This window comes from Oncorhynchus mykiss, chromosome 27 (genome assembly GCF_057628025.1).
Source record: "Oncorhynchus mykiss isolate SJ-2025 chromosome 27, ASM5762802v1, whole genome shotgun sequence".
In the NCBI taxonomy this organism is placed as follows: Eukaryota; Metazoa; Chordata; class Actinopteri; order Salmoniformes; family Salmonidae; genus Oncorhynchus; species Oncorhynchus mykiss.
The window spans coordinates 50,411,751-50,431,135 of NC_143048.1; the positions used below are offsets into that span (position 1 = coordinate 50,411,751).

Below are 19,385 nucleotides of genomic sequence, written 5' to 3' on the forward strand. Positions count from 1 at the left end.
GACTGATTGGTGTCATGCCAGATGGTACCCTATTCCCTACATCAGGGACACCTCCAGTCTTCAGGGGACTGATTGGTGTCACGCCAGATGGTACCCTATTCCCTACATCAGGGGACTGGTTGGTGTCACGCCAGATGGTACCCTATTCCCTACATCAGGGGACTGGTTGGTGTCACGCCAGATGGTACCCTATTCCCTACATCAGGGGCACCTCCAGTCCTCAGGGGACTGATTGGTGTCACGCCAGATGGTACCCTATTCCCTACATCAGGGACACCTCCAGTCTTCAGGGGAGTGATTGGTGGCACGCCAGATGGTACCCTATTCCCTACATCAGGGGACTGGTTGGTGTCACGCCAGATGGTACCCTATTCCCTACATCAGGGGACTAGTTGGTGGCACGCCAGATGGTACCCTATTCCTTACATCAGGGGCACCTCCAGTCATCAGGGGACTGATTGGTGTCACGCCAGATGGTACCCTATTCCCTACATCAGGGGACTGGTTGGTGTCACGCCAGATGGTACCCTATTTCCTACATCAGGGGCACCTCCAGTCCTCAGGGGACTGATTGGTGTCAAGCCAGATGGTACCCTATTCCCTAAATCAGGGGCACCTCCAGTCATCAGGGGACTGGTTGGTGTCACGCCAGATGGTACCCTATTCCCTACATCAGGGGACTGGTTGGTGTCACGCCAGATGGTACCCTATTCCCTACATCAGGGGCACCTCCATTCCTCTGGGGACTGATTGGTGTCACGCCAGATGGTACCCTATTCCCTACATCAGGGGACTGGTTGGTGTCACGCCAGATGGTACCCTATTCCCTACATCAGGGGCATCTCCAGTCATCAGGGGACTGGTTGGTGTCACGCCAGATGGTACCCTATTCCCTACATCAGGGGCACCTCCAGTCATCAGGGGACTGGTTGGTGTCACGCCAGATGGTACCCTATTCCCTACATCAGGGGCACCTCCAGTCCTCACGGGACTGATTGGTGTCACGCCAGATGGTACCCTATTCCCTACATCAGGGGCACCTCCAGTCATCAGGGGACTGATTAGTGTCACGCCAGATGGTACCCTATTCCCTACATCAGGGGACTGGTTGGTGTCACGCCAGATGGTACCCTATTTCCTACATCAGGGGCACCTCCAGTCCTCAGGGGACTGATTGGTGTCAAGCCAGATGGTACCCTATTCCCTAAATCAGGGGCACCTCCAGTCATCAGGGGACTGGTTGGTGTCACGCCAGATGGTACCCTATTCCCTACATCAGGGACACCTCCATTCCTCTGGGGACTGATTGGTGTCACGCCAGATGGTACCCTATTCCCTACATCAGGGGACTGGTTGGTGTCACGCCAGATGGTACCCTATTCCCTACATCAGGGGCAAGAAACACACTTTCATTACACACTTGTAGAAAGTGTGTAAGAGCACATATATAAGCTACACCCACTACATTTAATATTACAACAGAAGGCTCATGTTTATTAAAAAGATAAGCTGCAACAAAAAGTATTTCCCTTTTATCGAACGTTGTGTTGCACAAGTTTACTTCAAAATGGCGCTCTTTGACAGACAGATAATATTACGAGGCTGCATGCCAGATGGTATCCTATTCCCTACATCAGGGGACTGATTGGTGTCATGCCAGATGGTACCCTATTCCCTACATCAGGGACACCTCCAGTCTTCAGGGGAGTGATTGGTGGCACGCCAGATGGTACCCTATTCCCTACATCAGGGGACTGGTTGGTGTCACGCCAGATGGTACCCTATTCCCTACATCAGGGGACTAGTTGGTGGCACGCCAGATGGTACCCTATTCCCTACATCAGGGGACTGGTTGGTGTCACGCCAGATGGTACCCTATTTCCTACATCAGGGGCACCTCCAGTCCTCAGGGGACTGATTGGTGTCAAGCCAGATGGTACCCTATTCCCTAAATCAGGGGCACCTCCAGTCATCAGGGGACTGGTTGGTGTCACGCCAGATGGTACCCTATTCCCTACATCAGGGACACCTCCATTCCTCTGGGGACTGATTGGTGTCACGCCAGATGGTACCCTATTCCCTACATCAGGGGACTGGTTGGTGTCACGCCAGATGGTACCCTATTCCCTACATCAGGGGCACCTCCAGTCATCAGGGGACTGGTTGGTGTCACGCCAGATGGTACCCTATTCCCTACATCAGGGGACTGGTTGGTGTCACGCCAGATGGTACCCTATTCCCTACATCAGGGGCACCTCCAGTCCTCAGGGGACTGATTGGTGTCACGCCAGATGGTACCCTATTCCCTACATCAGGGGCACCTCCAGTCATCAGGGGACTGGTTGGTGGCACGCCAGATGGTACCCTATTCCCTACATCAGGGGACTGGTTGGTGTCACGCCAGATGGTACCCTATTCCCTACATCAGGGGCACCTCCAGTTCTCAGGGGACTGATTGGTGTCACGCCAGATGGTACCCTATTCCCTACATCAGGGGCACCTCCAGTCCTCAGGGGACTGATTGGTGTCACGCCAGATGGTACCCTATTCCCTACATCAGGGGACTGGTTGGTGTCACGCCAGATGGTACCCTATTCCCTACATCAGGGGACTAGTTGGTTTTACGCCAGATGGTACCCTATTCCCTACATCAGGGGCACCTCCAGTCATCAGGGGACTGATTGGTGTCACGCCAGATGGTACCCTATTCCCTACATCAGGGGCACCTCCAGTCATCAGGGGACTGATTGGTGTCACGCCAGATGGTACCCTATTCCCTACATCAGGGGACTGGTTGGTGTCACGCCAGATGGTACCCTATTCCCTACATCAGGGGCACCTCCATTCCTCTGGGGACTGATTGGTGTCACGCCAGATGGTACCCTATTCCCTACATCAGGGGACTGGTTGGTGTCATGCCAGATGGTACCCTATTCCCTACATCAGGGGCACCTCCAGTCATCAGGGGACTGGTTGGTGGCACGCCAGATGGTACCCTATTCCCTACATCAGGGGCACCTCCAGTCCTCAGGGGACTGATTGGTGGCACGCCAGATGGTACCCTATTCCCTAAATCAGGGGCACCTCCAGTCCTCAGGGGACTGATTGGTGTCACGCCAGATGGTACCCTATTCCCTACATCAGGGGCACCTCCAGTCCTCAGGGGACTGATTGGTGTCACGCCAGATGGTACCCTATTCCCTACATCAGGGGCACCTCCAGTCCTCAGGGGACTGATTGGTGTCACGCCAGATGGTACCCTATTCCCTACATCAGGGGACTGGTTGGTGTCACGCCAGATGGTACCCTATTCCCTACATCAGGGGACTGGTTGGTGTCACGCCAGATGGTACCCTTTTCCCTACATCAGGGGCACCTCCAGTCCCCAGGGGACTGATTGGTGTCACGCCAGATGGTACCCTATTCCCTACATCAGGGGACTGGTTGGTGTCACGCCAGATGGTACCCTATTCCCTACATCAGGGGCACCTCCAGTCCTCAGGGGACTGATTGGTGTCACGCCAGATGGTACCCTATTCCCTACATCAGGGGCACCTCCAGTCCTCAGGGGACTGGTTGGTGTCACGCCAGATGGTACCCTATTCCCTACATCAGGGGCACCTCCAGTCCTCAGGGGACTGATTGGTGTCACCTCAGATGGTACCCTATTCCCTACATCAGGGGCACCTCCAGTCCTCAGGGGACTGATTGGTGGCACGCCAGATGGTACCCTATTCCCTACATCAGGGGACTGGTTGGTGTCACGCCAGATGGTACCCTATTCCCTACATCAGGGGACTGGTTGGTGTCACGCCAGATGGTACCCTAGTCCATACATCAGGGGCACCTCCAGTCATCAGGGGACTGATTGGTGGCACGCCAGATGGTACCCTATTCCCTACATCAGGGGCACCTCCAGTCCTCAGGGGACTGATTGGTGTCACGCCAGATGGTACCCTATTCCCTACATCAGGGGCACCTCCAGTCCTCAGGGGACTGATTGGTGTCACGCCAGATGGTACCCTATTCCCTACATCAGGGGACTGGTTGGTGTCACGCCAGATGGTACCCTATTCCCTACATCAGGGGACTGGTTGGTGTCACGCCAGATGGTACCCTATTCCCTACATCAGGGGCACCTCCAGTCCTCAGGGGACTGATTGTTGGCACGCCAGATGGTACCCTATTCCCTATATCAGGGGACTGGTTGGTGTCACGCCAGATGGTACCCTTTTCCCTACATCAGGGGCACCTCCAGTCCTCAGGGGACTGATTGGTGTCATGCCAGATGGTACCCTATTCCCTACATCAGGGGACTGGTTGGTGTCACGCCAGATGGTACCCTATTCCCTACATCAGGGGCACCTCCAGTCCTCAGGGGACTGATTGGTGTCACGCCAGATGGTACCCTATTCCCTACATCAGGGGACTGGTTGGTGTCACGCCAGATGGTACCCTATTCCCTACATCAGGGGCACCTCCAGTCCTCAGGGGACTGGTTGGTGGCAAGCCAGATGGTACCCTATTCCCTACATCAGGGGCACCTCCAGTCCTCAGGGGACTGGTTGGTGTCACTCCAGATGGTACCCTATTCCCTACATCAGGGGCACCTCCAGTCCTCAGGGGACTGGTTGGTGGCACGCCAGATGGTACCCTATTCCCTACATCAGGGGCACCTCCAGTCATCAGGGGACTGATTGGTGTCACGCCAGATGTACCCTATTCCCTACATCAGGGGACTGGTTGGTGTCACGCCAGATGGTACCCTATTCCCTACATCAGGGGCACCTCCAGTCCTCAGGGGACTGATTGGTGTCACCTCAGATGGTACCCTATTCCCTACATCAGGGGCACCTCCAGTCCTCAGGGGACTGATTGGTGGCACGCCAGATGGTACCCTATTCCCTACATCAGGGGACTGGTTGGTGTCACGCCAGATGGTACCCTATTCCCTACATCAGGGGACTGGTTGGTAGCACGCCAGATGGTACCCTATTCCCTACATCAGGGGCACCTCCAGTCCACAGGGGACTGGTTGGTGGCACGCCAGATGGTACCCTATTCCCTACATCAGGGGCATCTCCAATCCTCAGGGGACTGATTGTTGGCACGCCAGATGGTACCCTATTCCCTACATCAGGGGACTGGTTGGTGTCACGCAAGATGGTACCCTTTTCCCTACATCAGGGGCACCTCCAGTCCTCAGGGGACTGATTGGTGTCACGCCAGATGGTACCCTATTCCCTACATCAGGGGCATCAGGGGTTGGTGTCACGCCAGATGGTACCCTATTCCCTACATCAGGGGACTGATTGGTGTCACCTCAGATGGTACCCTATTCCCTACATCAGGGGCACCTCCAGTCCTCAGGGGACTGATTGGTGGCACGCCAGATGGTACCCTATTCCCTACATCAGGGGACTGGTTGGTGTCACGCCAGATGGTACCCTATTCCCTACATCAGGGGACTGGTTGGTAGCACGCCAGATGGTACCCTATTCCCTACATCAGGGGCACCTCCAGTCCTCAGGGGACTGGTTGGTGGCACGCCAGATGGTACCCTATTCCCTACATCAGGGGCATCTCCAATCCTCAGGGGACTGATTGTTGGCACGCCAGATGGTACCCTATTCCCTACATCAGGGGACTGGTTGGTGTCACGCAAGATGGTACCCTTTTCCCTACATCAGGGGCACCTCCAGTCCTCAGGGGACTGATTGGTGTCACGCCAGATGGTACCCTATTCCCTACATCAGGGGCATCAGGGGTTGGTGTCACGCCAGATGGTACCCTATTCCCTACATCAGGGGACTGGTTGGTGTCACGCCAGATGGTACCCTATTCCCTACATCAGGGGACTGGTTGGTGTCACGCCAGATGGTACCCTATTCCCTACATCAGGGGACTGGTTGGTGTCACGCCAGATGGTACCCTATTCCCTACATCAGGGGCACCTCCAGTCCTCAGGGGACTGATTGGTGTCACGCCAGATGGTACCCTATTCCCTACATCAGGGGCACCTCCAGTCATCAGGGGACTGGTTGGTGGCACGCCAGATGGTACCCTATTCCCTACATCAGGGGCACCTCCAGTCCTCAGGGGACTGATTGGTGTCACGCCAGATGGTACCCTATTCCCTACATCAGGGGACTGGTTGGTGTCACGCCAGATGGTACCCTATTCCCTACATCAGGGGACTGGTTGGTGTCACGCCAGATGGTACCCTTTTCCCTACATCAGGGGCACCTCCAGTCCTCAGGGGACTGATTGGTGTCACGCCAGATGGTACCCTATTCCCTACATCAGGGGACTGGTTGGTGTCACGCCAGATGGTACCCTATTCCCTACATCAGGGGCACCTCCAGTCCTCAGGGGACTGATTGGTGTCACCTCAGATGGTACCCTATTCCCTACATCAGGGGCACCTCCAGTCCTCAGGGGACTGGTTGGTGTCACGCCAGATGGTACCCTATTCCCTACATCAGGGGCACCTCCAGTCCTCAGGGGATTGATTGGTGTCACCTCAGATGGTACCCTATTCCCTACATCAGGGGCACCTCCAGTCCTCAGGGGACTGATTGGTGGCACGCCAGATGGTACCCTATTCCCTACATCAGGGGACTGGTTGGTGTCACGCCAGATGGTACCCTATTCCCTACATCAGGGGACTGGTTGGTGTCACGCCAGATGGTACCCTATTCCCTACATCAGGGGCACCTCCAGTCATCAGGGGACTGATTGGTGGCACGCCAGATGGTACCCTATTCCCTACATCAGGGGCACCTCCAGTCCTCAGGGGACTGATTGGTGTCACGCCAGATGGTACCCTATTCCCTACATCAGGGGCACCTCCAGTCCTCAGGGGACTGATTGGTGTCACGCCAGATGGTACCCTATTCCCTACATCAGGGGACTGGTTGGTGTCACGCCAGATGGTACCCTATTCCCTACATCAGGGGACTGGTTGGTGTCACGCCAGATGGTACCCTATTCCCTACATCAGGGGCACCTCCAGTCCTCAGGGGACTGATTGTTGGCACGCCAGATGGTACCCTATTCCCTATATCAGGGGACTGGTTGGTGTCACGCCAGATGGTACCCTTTTCCCTACATCAGGGGCACCTCCAGTCCTCAGGGGACTGATTGGTGTCACGCCAGATGGTACCCTATTCCCTACATCAGGGGACTGGTTGGTGTCACGCCAGATGGTACCCTATTCCCTACATCAGGGGCACCTCCAGTCCTCAGGGGACTGATTGGTGTCACGCCAGATGGTACCCTATTCCCTACATCAGGGGACTGGTTGGTGTCACGCCAGATGGTACCCTATTCCCTACATCAGGGGCACCTCCAGTCCTCAGGGGACTGGTTGGTGGCAAGCCAGATGGTACCCTATTCCCTACATCAGGGGCACCTCCAGTCCTCAGGGGACTGGTTGGTGTCACGCCAGATGGTACCCTATTCCCTACATCAGGGGCACCTCCAGTCCTCAGGGGACTGGTTGGTGGCACGCCAGATGGTACCCTATTCCCTACATCAGGGGCACCTCCAGTCATCAGGGGACTGATTGGTGTCACGCCAGTTGTACCCTATTCCCTACATCAGGGGACTGGTTGGTGTCACGCCAGATGGTACCCTATTCCCGACATCAGGGGCACCTCCAGTCCTCAGGGGACTGGTTGGTGTCACGCCAGATGGTACCCTATTCCCTACATCAGGGGCACCTCCAGTCCTCAGGGGACTGATTGGTGTCACCTCAGATGGTACCCTATTCCCTACATCAGGGGCACCTCCAGTCCTCAGGGGACTGATTGGTGGCACGCCAGATGGTACCCTATTCCCTACATCAGGGGACTGGTTGGTGTCACGCCAGATGGTACCCTATTCCCTACATCAGGGGACTGGTTGGTAGCACGCCAGATGGTACCCTATTCCCTACATCAGGGGCACCTCCAGTCCTCAGGGGACTGGTTGGTGGCACGCCAGATGGTACCCTATTCCCTACATCAGGGGCATCTCCAATCCTCAGGGGACTGATTGTTGGCACGCCAGATGGTACCCTATTCCCTACATCAGGGGACTGGTTGGTGTCACGCAAGATGGTACCCTTTTCCCTACATCAGGGGCACCTCCAGTCCTCAGGGGACTGATTGGTGTCACGCCAGATGGTACCCTATTCCCTACATCAGGGGACTGGTTGGTGTCACGCCAGATGGTACCCTATTCCCTACATCAGGGGACTGGTTGGTGTCACGCCAGATGGTACCCTATTCCCTACATCAGGGGACTGATTGATGTCACATCTGTTGCACCCTCGACAACCACTGTGATGATGATGATTATTATTATTATTATTTAACCCTGCTGGTCATCTATGAACGTTTGAACATCTTGGCCATGTTCTGTTATAATCTCCACCCGGCACAGCCAGAAGAGGACTGGCCACCCCTCATAGCCTGGTTCCTCTCTAGGTTTCTTCTCTAGGTTTTGGCCTTTCTAGGGAGTTTTTCCTAGCCACCGTGCTTCTACACCTGCATTGCTTGCTGTTTGGGGTTTTAGGCTGGGTTTCTGTACAGCACTTTGAGATATCAGCTGATGTACGAAGGGCTTTTTAATACATTTGACTGGCAGTTTTAACCCAGCCCCAGCTAACACACCTGACGACAATAATTAACTAATCATGATCTTCAGTTTAGATTTAAATAAGTTTAAATCAGCTGTGTTGGCTAGGGATGTGGGAAAAGTGTGACACCAATCAGGCACCCGAGGACTGGAATTGCCCGTCCCTTCCCTATGCATTCGGAAAGTATTCAGACTCCTTGACTTTATTCACATTTTGTTACAGACTTATTCTAAAATGGATTAAACATTTTTTTCTTTTTTTTTTCTCAATCTAAACAAAATACCCCATAATGAAGAAGCAAAAAAAGGTTTGTATAAATGTTTTGGGGAAAAAAACAAGAAAAAGTCAATTAAATATCACATTTAGTATTCAGACCCTTTACTCAGTACTTTTGGCACCTTTGGCAGCGATTACAGCCTCGAGTTTTCTTGGGTATGATGCTACAAGCTTGGCACACCTGTATTTGGAGAGTTTCTCCTATTCTTCTCTGCAGATCCTCTCAAGTTATTTTCGGGTCTCTCCAGAGATGTTCAATCGGGTTGAAGTCTAGGCTCTGGCTGGGCCACTGAAGGACATCAGATACTTGTCCCGAAGCCGCTCCAGCATCGTCTTGGCTGTGTGCTTAGGGGCATTGTCCTTTTGGAAGTTCAACATTGGCCCCAGTCGGAGATCCTGTGCGCTCTGGAGCAGGTTTTCATCAAGAATCTCTCTGTACTTGGCTCCGTTCATCTTTCCCTTGATCCTGACTAGTCTCCCAGTCCCTGCCACTGAAAAACGTCCCCACAGCATAATGCTGCCACCACCATGCTTCACCGTAGGGATTGTGCCAGGTTTCCTCCAAACATGACACTTGGTATTCAGGCCAAAGGTTTCATCAGACCAGAGAATCTTGTTTCTCATGGTCTGAGAGTCTTAAGGTGCCTTTTGGCAAACGCCAAGAGGGCTGTCATGTGCATTTTTACTGAGGAGTGTCTTCCGTCTGGCCACTCTACCATAAAGGCCTGATTTCTGGAGTGCTGCAGAGATGGTTGTCCTTCTGGAAGGTTCTACCATCTCCACAGAGGAACTCTAGAGCGCTGTCAGAGTAACCATCAGGTTCTTGGTCACCTCCCTGACCAAGCCCCTTCTCCCCCCAATTGCTCAGTTTGTCCGGGCGGCCAGCTCTAGGAAGAGTCTCGGTGGTTCCAATCTTCTTCCATTTAAGAATGATGGAGGCCACTGTGTTCTTGGGGACCTTCAATGCTACGGACATTTTTTGGAACCTTCCCCAGATCTGTGCCTCGATACAATCCTGGCTCGGAGCTCTACGGACAATTCCTTCGACCTCATGGCTTGGTTTTTGCTCTGACATGTACTGTCCTCACACCTCTCTGATTCAGAGGGCTTGGGTTAAATGTGGAAGACCCATTTGAGTTCAATGCATTCAGTTGTATTCAGTTGTACAACTGACTAGGTATCCCCCCCAATCAAGTTGTAGAAACATCAAGGATGATCAATGGAAACAGGATGAACCTGAGCTCAATTTCAAGTCTCATAGCGAAGGGTATTTCAGTTTTTTATTTTTAATACATTTGCAAAAATGTCTAAAAACCTGGTTTCACTTTGTCATTATGGGGTATTGTGATGTCATTATGGGGCATTGTGATGTCATTATGGGGTATTGTGATGTCATTATGGGGTATTGTGGTGTCATTATGGGGTATTGTGATGACATTACGGGGTATTGTGATGACATTATGGGGTATTGTGGTGTCATTATGGGGTATTGTGATGACATTATGGGGTATTGTGATGACATTATGGGGTATTGTGATGACATTATGGGGTATTGTGTGTAGATTGATGAGGAAAAACATGAATTTAATCCATTTTAAAATAAATCTGTAACGTAGTGCATAAAATAGGGAATAGGGTGCAATTTGGGACGCAACCTAGGCTAAATCTTTTTTTACCTTTCTTACCATTGGTTGGGGAGAGGAAGAAGTCTCCCATCGTGGTGATGGCTTTAACTCCGTTGATCAGGCTGTCCCCGTTGATAGTAACGCGAGACAGGTTGGCACGTGCTTGAGGCAGGACAGTTATAGGGTCACCTAAAGAGACAAAACAGCAAGTCAGAGGTTCCTAGTTTCCCTCCCTGCTCCAGATTCTGTTATGAAAAACCTGAAGTTTCTCTCCAAACTATCCCAAAAACATGACCCAAAAATAAGGACATTTTCACCATTATATATTTCACCGGTGTAGTGATCCCATATGTGGTGGTGAGTGGTACAGGGGGGGGGGGGGCAATGAAAACACAGTGTATCGATACAACTTAAGAAGAAGCTTTCCCAAGAAATGTTTTCATACCTAAAGAATCTCAAACAAAGTTACAAACTGGCAGCCACACAAAGAGAGTACTGTCCCGTCAAAAGGGTTTCTGTTGGACTAGCCAACAGCACAAGGTGCAGTGAGTTCAGTGGGGAGGCTTTAGGTCACTGGGTCCTCAGTACTTTCCATGAATATATTTCCAAAAGCAGGTGGATGACATCAGTCATAAATCACATACAATAAAAATAACTACCTACTATGCCATGGAACGATTCAACATTACATGTCGGCCCCCGGTTCAAATGGATAAACTGTGAGTGCATCAGAGCCTAAACCGATCCAAATGAAGCATGCATTGGTCAGAAAACTAATTCAAACTTCAGGAATCAATGGTTCACTGTTGTTTTTAACTCATTTTGTTATACCTTATCTGAATTGAAGACATCTTTACTAATGCTGCAGAAATGTGTTTGAAAAGCAGTATCCAGATCCATCAGATGTAGCCATCACAATATAGTAGCCATATCTACCAACGTTCCAAAGGCTGGGCCTAATATAGTGTATGAGAGGACAGGCTGGGCCTAATATAGTGTATAAGAGGTCAGGCTGGGCCTAATATAGTGTATAAGAGGTCAGGCTAGGCCTAATATAGTGTATAAGAGGTCAGGCTGGGCCTAATATAGTGTATAAGAGGTCAGGCTAGGCCTAATATAGTGTATAAGAGGTCAGGCTGGGCCTAATATAGTGTATAAGAGGTCAGGCTGGGCCTAATATAGTGTATAAGAGGTCATACAATAAGTTTTGTAGTAATTCCTATGTTGTAGATGTAAAGAATATCTGTTGGTCTGTGGTGTGTAATGAGGAGCAACCAGACGCTGCTGGTCTGTGGTGTGTAATGAGGAGCAACCAGACGCTGCTGGGTCTGTGGTGTGTAATGAGGAGCAACCAGACACTGCTGTTCTGTGGTGTGTAATGAGGAGCAACAAGACACTGCTGGTCAGTGGTGTGTAATGAGGAGCAACCAGATGCTGCTGGTCTGTGGTGTATAATGAGGAGCAACCAGACGCTGCTGGTCTGTGGTGTGTAATGAGGAGCAACCAGACGCTGCTAGTCTGTGGTGTGTAATAAGGAGCAACCAGACGCTGCTGGTCTGTGGTGTGTAATGACGAGCAACCAGATGTTGCTGGGTCTGTGGTGTGTAATGAGGAGCAACCAGACACTGCTGGTCTGTGGTGTGTAATGAGGAGCAACCAGATGCTGCTGGGTCTGTGGTGTGTAATGAGGAGCAACCAGACACTGCTGGTCTGTGGTGTGTAATGAGGAGCAACCAGACGCTGCTGGGTCTGTGGTGTGTAATGAGGAGCAACCAGACACTGCTGGTCTGTGGTGTGTAATGAGGAGCAACCAGACGCTGCTGGTCTGTGGTGTGTAATGAGGAGCAACCAGACGCTGCTGGTCTGTGGTGTGTAATGAGGAGCAACCAGACGCTGCTGGGTCTGTGGTGTGTAATGAGGAGCAACCAGACGCTGCTGGTCTGTGGTGTGTAATGAGGAGCAACCAGACGCTGCTGGTCCGTGGTGTGTAATGAGGAGCAACCAGACGCTGCTGGTCCGTGGTGTGTAATGAGGAGCAACCAGACGCTGCTGGTCTGTGGTGTGTAATGAGGAGCAACCAGACGCTGCTGGGTCTGTGGTGTGGAATGAGGAGCAACCAGACGCTGTTGGTCAGTGGTGTGTAATGAGGAGCAACCAGACGCTGCTGGTCCGTGGTGTGTAATGAGGAGCAACCAGACGCTGCTGGTCTGTGTCGTGTAATGAGGAGCAACCAGACGCTGCTGGTCTGTGGTATGTAATGAGGAGCAACCAGACGCTGCTGGTCTGTGGTGTGTAATGAGGAGCAACCAGACGCTGCTGGGTCTGCGGTGTGTAATGAGGAGCAACCAGACACTGCTGGTCTGTGGTGTGTAATGAGGAGCAACCAGACACTGCTGGTCAGTGGTGTGTAATGAGGAGCAACCAGATGCTGCTGGTCTGTGGTGTGTAATGAGGAGCAACCAGACGCTGCTGGTCTGTGGTGTGTAATGAGGAGCAACCAGACGCTGCTGGTCTGTGGTATGTAATGAGGAGCAACCAGACGGTGGAGCACCTTAAATTACATTTTGGGAAAAAATCAAACTCAGCTCCATCATTCATTGAATCAAAAGGCTCATTCATCACAAAACCAACTGATATTGCCAATTACTTACTGTTTTTTTCATTGGTAAGATTAGCAAACTGAGGCATGACATGCCAGCAACAAATGCTGACACTACACATCCAAATATAACTGATCAAATTATGAAAGAGAAGCATTGTCATTTTTAATTCCGTAAAGTGAGTGTGGAAGAGGTGAAACATTATTGTTGTCTATCAACAATGACAAGCCACTGGGGTCTGACAACATGGTTGGAAAATAACTAAGGATAATAGCGAACGATATTGCCATATCTTCAATCTAAGCCTACTAGAAAGTGTGTTCCCTCAGGTCTGAAGGGAAGCTGAAGTCATTCCTCTACCTAAGAATAGTAAAGCCCCCTTTACTGGCTCAAATAGCCGACCAATCAGCCTGTTACCAACACTTAGTACACTGTCGGGAGAATTTTTTGTTGTTGACCAGATACAATGCTATTTTACAGTAAACAAATTGACAGACTTTCAGCATGCTTATAGAGAAGGACATTCAACAAGTACAGCACTTACACAAATTACTGATGATTGGCTGAGAGAAATTGATGATAAAAAGATTGTGGGGGCAGTTTTGTTAGACTTCAGTGTGTCTTTTGACATTATCGATCATAGTCTGCTGCTGGAAAAACATATGTGTTTTGGCTTTACACCCCCTGCTATAATGTGGATAAAGAGTTACCTGTCTAACAGAACACAGAGAGTGTTCTTTAATGGAAGCCTCTCAAACATAATCCAGGTAGAAATCAGGAATTCCCCAGGGCAGCTGTCTAGGCCCATTACTTTTTTCAATCTTTACTAACTACATGCCACTGGCTTTGAGTATGCGGATGACTCAACACTATACACGACAGCTACTACAGCGGCTGAAATGACTGCAACACTTAACAAATAGCTGCAGTTAGTTTCAGACTGGGAGGCAAGGAATAAGTTAGTTGTAAATATTAAAAGCACTGTATTTGGGACAAATCATTCACTAAACCTCAACTAAATATTGTAATGAATGATGTGGAAATTGAGCAAGTTGAGGTGACTAAACTGCTTGGAGTAACTCTGGATGGTAAACTGTCATGGTCAAAACATATTGATACAACAGTAGCTAAGATGGGGAGAAGTCTGTCTATAATAAAGCGATGCTCTACCTTCTTAACAACACTATCAACAAGGCAGGTCCTACAGGCCCTAGTTTCTACCTTCTTAACAACACTATCAACAAGGCAGGTCCTACAGGCCCTAGTTTTGTCACACCTGGACTACTGTTCAGTGGTGTGGTCAGGTGCCACAAAGAGGAAAATTGCAATTGCCTCAGAACAGGGCAGCACGGCTGGTCCTTGGATGAACACAGAGAGCTAATATTAATAATATGCATGTCAATCTCTCCTGGCTCAAAGTGAAGGAGAGATTGACTTTATCACTGCTTGTATTTATGAGAGGTATTGACATGTTGAATGCACCGAGCTGTCTGTCTAAACTACTGGCACACAGATCAGACACCCATGCATACCCCATTAGACATGCCACCAGGGGTCTCTTCACAGTCCCCAAGTCCAGAACAGACTATTGGAGGTGCACAGTACTGCATAGAGCCATGACTACATGGAACTCTATTCCACATCAAGTAATTTTTGCTAACAGTAACATTTGATTTTAAAAAAACAGATACAAAAATACTATGCTACTGCGGGGAATGTGAAGCAACACAAACACAGGCACTGACACATGCATACATATGATAATATACGCACCATACTCACGCGTACACGTGGATTTCGTGTTGTAGATATGTGGTAGCAGAATAGGGGCCTGAATTTGTTGTAATGTTTTTAAATTGTATTACTGCCTTAATTTAGCTGGACCCCAAGAAGAGTAGCTGCTGTCTTGGTAGGAACTAATGGGGATCCATAATAAACCCCAGGAAGAGTAGCTGCTGTCTTGGTAGGAACTAATGGGGATCCATAATAAACCCCAGGAAGAGTAGCTGCTGTCTTGGCTGGAACTTGGCTGTATGGTTCCTGTATCGTACCAGACGCGTATCGAATTGTTCATGAAAGGAAAGATGCACATCCCTACTATGCCGTAAAACATGAAATCTCAAACTACACAACAAGCTAAATGTGATAAAGTTAATCTAATTTGACTGATATGCACATTCATGTCTGTGAAGGAACATTTAATGTTTGTGCTTTTCTAATAACCAATTCCACTGGGTTCACGCAAGTGACTGATTGATCATGCCTGGGAGGAATCCTCACAATCAGTAGAAGCAATTTGGCAGTATGCCCAGAACATTGTTTTGAGAAACGAAAGGGGTGTCTCAGTAACAAGGTCTCAGCTTGGAGAGAAGAAGCCTTGTGAGGTATTGGTCTGTCACATGCATGAACCAAATGTTAATGATGAATTAATTATGAATAATGATTAAGCTAAATCATGCAAAAATACTGTGTATATTACTTACTGTGTAAGCAGTATATGAGAGAACTAACGGGACTGCCTCGGCAGAGCTCCCGACCGACATGTACTATTTTCTTTCTTTATTTTTTATTTTACCTTTATTTAACTAGGCAAGTCCGTTAAGAACAAATTCTTATATTCAATGACGGCCTAGGAACAGTGGGTTAACTGCCTGTTCAGGGGCAGAACGACAGATTTGTACCTTGTCAGCCCGGGGGTTTGAACTTGCAACCTTCCGGTTACTAGTCCAACGCTTACTAGTCCAACTCTCTAACCACTTGCAACCTTCCGGCTTGCAACCTTCCGGTTACTTCCGGTTACTAGTCCAACGCTCTAACCACTAGGCTACCTTCCGGTTACTTCCGGTTACTAGTCCAACGCTCTAACCACTAGGCTACCTTCCGGTTACTTCCGGTTACTAGTCCAACGCTCTAACCACTAGGCTACCTTCCGGTTACTTCCGGTTACTAGTCCAACGCTCTAACCACTAGGCTACCTTCCGGTTACTTCCGGTTACTAGTCCAACGCTCTAACCACTAGGCTACCCTGCCGCCCCGGAGCGTTACGTTTTTTGGAACCTCTCCAGCTTGCTGATAATAAAGAATGATTAATTTAATATTGACTTCAGGTGTCCCTGGTGGTCATTTCCACGACACGTCCTTCTCAACTGGTGACAACAACACATGTATTAGAGACGTGAGGACCGTACAGTCTGATCAATCTACAGTACAGTACATTACCGTCCTTGGTGGCTAAGGCACTACGGACTCCATGCCAGAGCTGGGAGATCTCCTCGTCTGTGGGAGTACGGTCCAGACAGAGGCCATTCTCATGGTACAGAAGCCCCCATCTGGCAGCCTCTCCCTGGGTGTCCTGCTGGCCTGACATGGGGGTGGCCTTGGATGGGTTGGAAATAACGCTGCTATCTGCCCTAATGACATGTGTACGGGTTTGGGACGGGGCAAAGCTGTCCAGGGTGTTATTATTGCACAAAGCCTCATCTACAGGAATCCCTGCTTTAGTAGCAGCAGAGTTAGACTGATCCATGTTGTAAGGACTCTTGGTGGTGTGATTAGTGGGATCCATTTTGTAAGGAGTCTTGGTGGTGTCATTAGAGTGATCCATGTTGTAAGGAGTCTTGGTGGTGTATGATACTACAGCATCCGTCTCTCTTGTGTGTGTTTTTGGTTCCATGGTTTCAGTGCGGGGCGGGGGACGAGGCACCATGACCTTCCCGTGGGTCACCCAGGCCACGTGGCTGCTGGCCTCCGTAGCAGATTGGGGTCTGATGACCGTGCCTTTTCTGGAGAGGGACGAAACAGGATCCATCCCTGCCCTGGCAGATCTCACTCTCCTGGGGACTCTGGGGCACCCGGCTCTCCCACTGCTCCCCCGCTGGACCCTGACCTCCCTGGCTTCCACTCTTGTCTCCCTGGCCTCCTGGCCTCTCTCCTGGATCCCCTGGTGCCCCTGCAGCCTGCTCTCCTGGACCCTGACATCTGCCCAGGCCTGCTTGGTAAAGTGATAGCCGGTGGAGGCCAGAGGGGTGTTGGTGGCCACCGTCTGGCCCTGACCCTGTTGGTGGTCTGATGATGCTGAGTGTTTATGTGGAGGTAGTGGATACTCAGAAACACACTTGTTGTTTGTTATAGGACTCCGTTCCATCTCCTCCTCTTCCTCCAGATTTACCTCGTCCAACCAGCGTATCTTCTTTTTGATCATCTTGTCTGCATCCTTGCCTTTCCTTCTGGTCAGTTCCACACTATCTCTGATGGACATGGTGAATTGTTTGGTGAATATTAAATGCCTGGCGTTATACATACTAGAACAAGCGTTTCCTCCCGACACGCCGTATTTTGATTGTTTTTTAAGAATTCCCTTTATGCATCGGACTTCAGTGCCTTTATGATCTGTGGCTGTGCTGACAACAGCTACAGGTGGAGGAGATGGAGGTGTATCTGGGAGGGTTGTTGGTGTTATTTCCACCTGCAGGCTCTTTAGGCCTTTAGGGAAGTCAGACCTGATATTACAATGACCCAATGTCTGACTGAGAGGGTCTGTGTTCTTAGACCTCTCGGCTTTGGGCTCAGAGTTGGACCCTGCATTGGGCTCAGAGTTGGGCCTTGCTTTGGGCTCAGAGTTGGTCCTTGCTTTGGGCTCAGAGTTGGTCCTTGCTTTGGGCTCAGAGTTGGACCCTGCTTTGGGCTTAGAGTTGGGCCTTGCTTTGGGCTCAGAGTTGGTCCCTTTGTTGAGGTCGTTCATGGCATCTTCTACACTGGGTTTGCTCCCATGTGACTGGTGTTGTGTGCTTTTTGTTGGCTGAATGTTGGCCGTGTCCTCTCGGACCCCTGAGCTACTTTTAGTGTTATAACTGAGGATATGATCAGGGTTTGAGGAGGGGGCTTCACACAGAAGGTCTTTGTGCCTGCAAGTTTTCCCAGGCAGAAGGACCTGTGTCGCCGACGGTTGTTTGGAATACTTGTCCTCCGGGTCTCTCACCTGCTGCCTAAATTCTAACTTTCCCTCTGGGATCAGACAAGAGGTGAACTCTAGCAGCGTTCTGTCTGGGGTAGAAGCCTTGGAGCACGCTACGACCCCCGAGACTCTGTGGTCCCCCCTCAGATTACTTTTCCTCTCCTGAGAGTGTTGGTCACCGTTATCTGAACGTATTGAGGATGTATCTATAATCCCACTCACAGTTAGCATGCTGTGGTGACTGACACTGAGGAGTGGGGACTGGGTTATAGTGTTACTCTGTGATGATGATTGGTCTGTACAACTCTGCCACCCAGTGGCCTGAGAGAGCTGGTGCAGTCTGCTGTTACAATCTTCGACAGACTCCTCTGTCTGCCTTGGTCTGGGGGGCTGAGGGCTAGCATCAACTTTGCCCTGTTGGAGTAGGAGGTTACCACTTAGGAAACTCTTTGTTGATGGACAAAGGGACAAGTTGGTTGGACCATTGGGGTGTTTCTGGTGATCTAACCAAGAGCTGTGGACTCTCTGTACTGTGTTGTTGTGGTTTAAGCCGTCCTCCATTTCCAAGCTATCCAGACTGGACAGGCTCTCTGACTGAGTCACATTATGATGCTGGAATACAGAAGAGATAGTTGTGTTGGTTGATTCATGGATATTTGGGTAAAACAATTCATACAGATAAAAATACTATTTTAAAAAGTATAAAGAACCCCAGAGGATTACCCATGAAAGCATAAAAACACTTATTTTCAATGAGTTCCTCGGAGATGTATTAATTCAACAACAGAAGAGATGTATTATTCAACAAGTGATGCATGTCATGACGGTATGATAGATATCCTTAATAATGTGCATAGCTACACTATATATACACAAAGGTATGTGGACACCCCTTCAAACTAGTGGATTTGGCTATTTCAGCTACACCCGTTGCTGACGGGTGTATAAAATCGAGCACACAGCCATGCAATCTAGGATGCTACCTTTCCAACAAGTCAGTTCGTCTAATGTCTGCCCTGCTAGAGCTGCCCCCCGTTCAACTGTAAGTGCTGCTATTGTGAAGTGGAAATGTCTAGGAGCAACAACGGCTCAGCCGGAAAGTGGTAGACCACACAAGCTCAAAGTGCGGGACCGCTGAGTGCTGAAGCGCGTGAAAATCATCTATCCCCGAGTTTCAAACTGGCTCTGGAAGAAACGTTAGAACAACAACTGTTCGTTAGGGAGCTTCATGAAATGGGTTTCCATGGCCGAGCAGCCGCACACAAGCCTAAGATAACCATGCACAATGCCAAAGTGTCGGCTGGAGT

At 50.1% G+C, this 19,385-nt stretch overlaps 1 protein-coding gene across 1 annotated transcript in view; it reads right to left on the reverse strand.

Moving 5' to 3' along the window:
• Nucleotides 1–19,385, reverse strand: part of cep126 (centrosomal protein 126) — a 227,185-nt gene that overhangs the window by 195,863 nt on the left and 11,937 nt on the right. Inside the window, exons 6-7 of the mRNA XM_036965485.2 lie at nt 16,344–18,690; nt 10,585–10,713 (exon numbers count right to left, since the gene is read on the reverse strand). Of these exons, the coding sequence (XP_036821380.2) occupies nt 10,585–10,713; nt 16,344–18,690 (2,476 nt within the window). The remainder of the gene's footprint in view (nt 1–10,584; nt 10,714–16,343; nt 18,691–19,385) is intronic.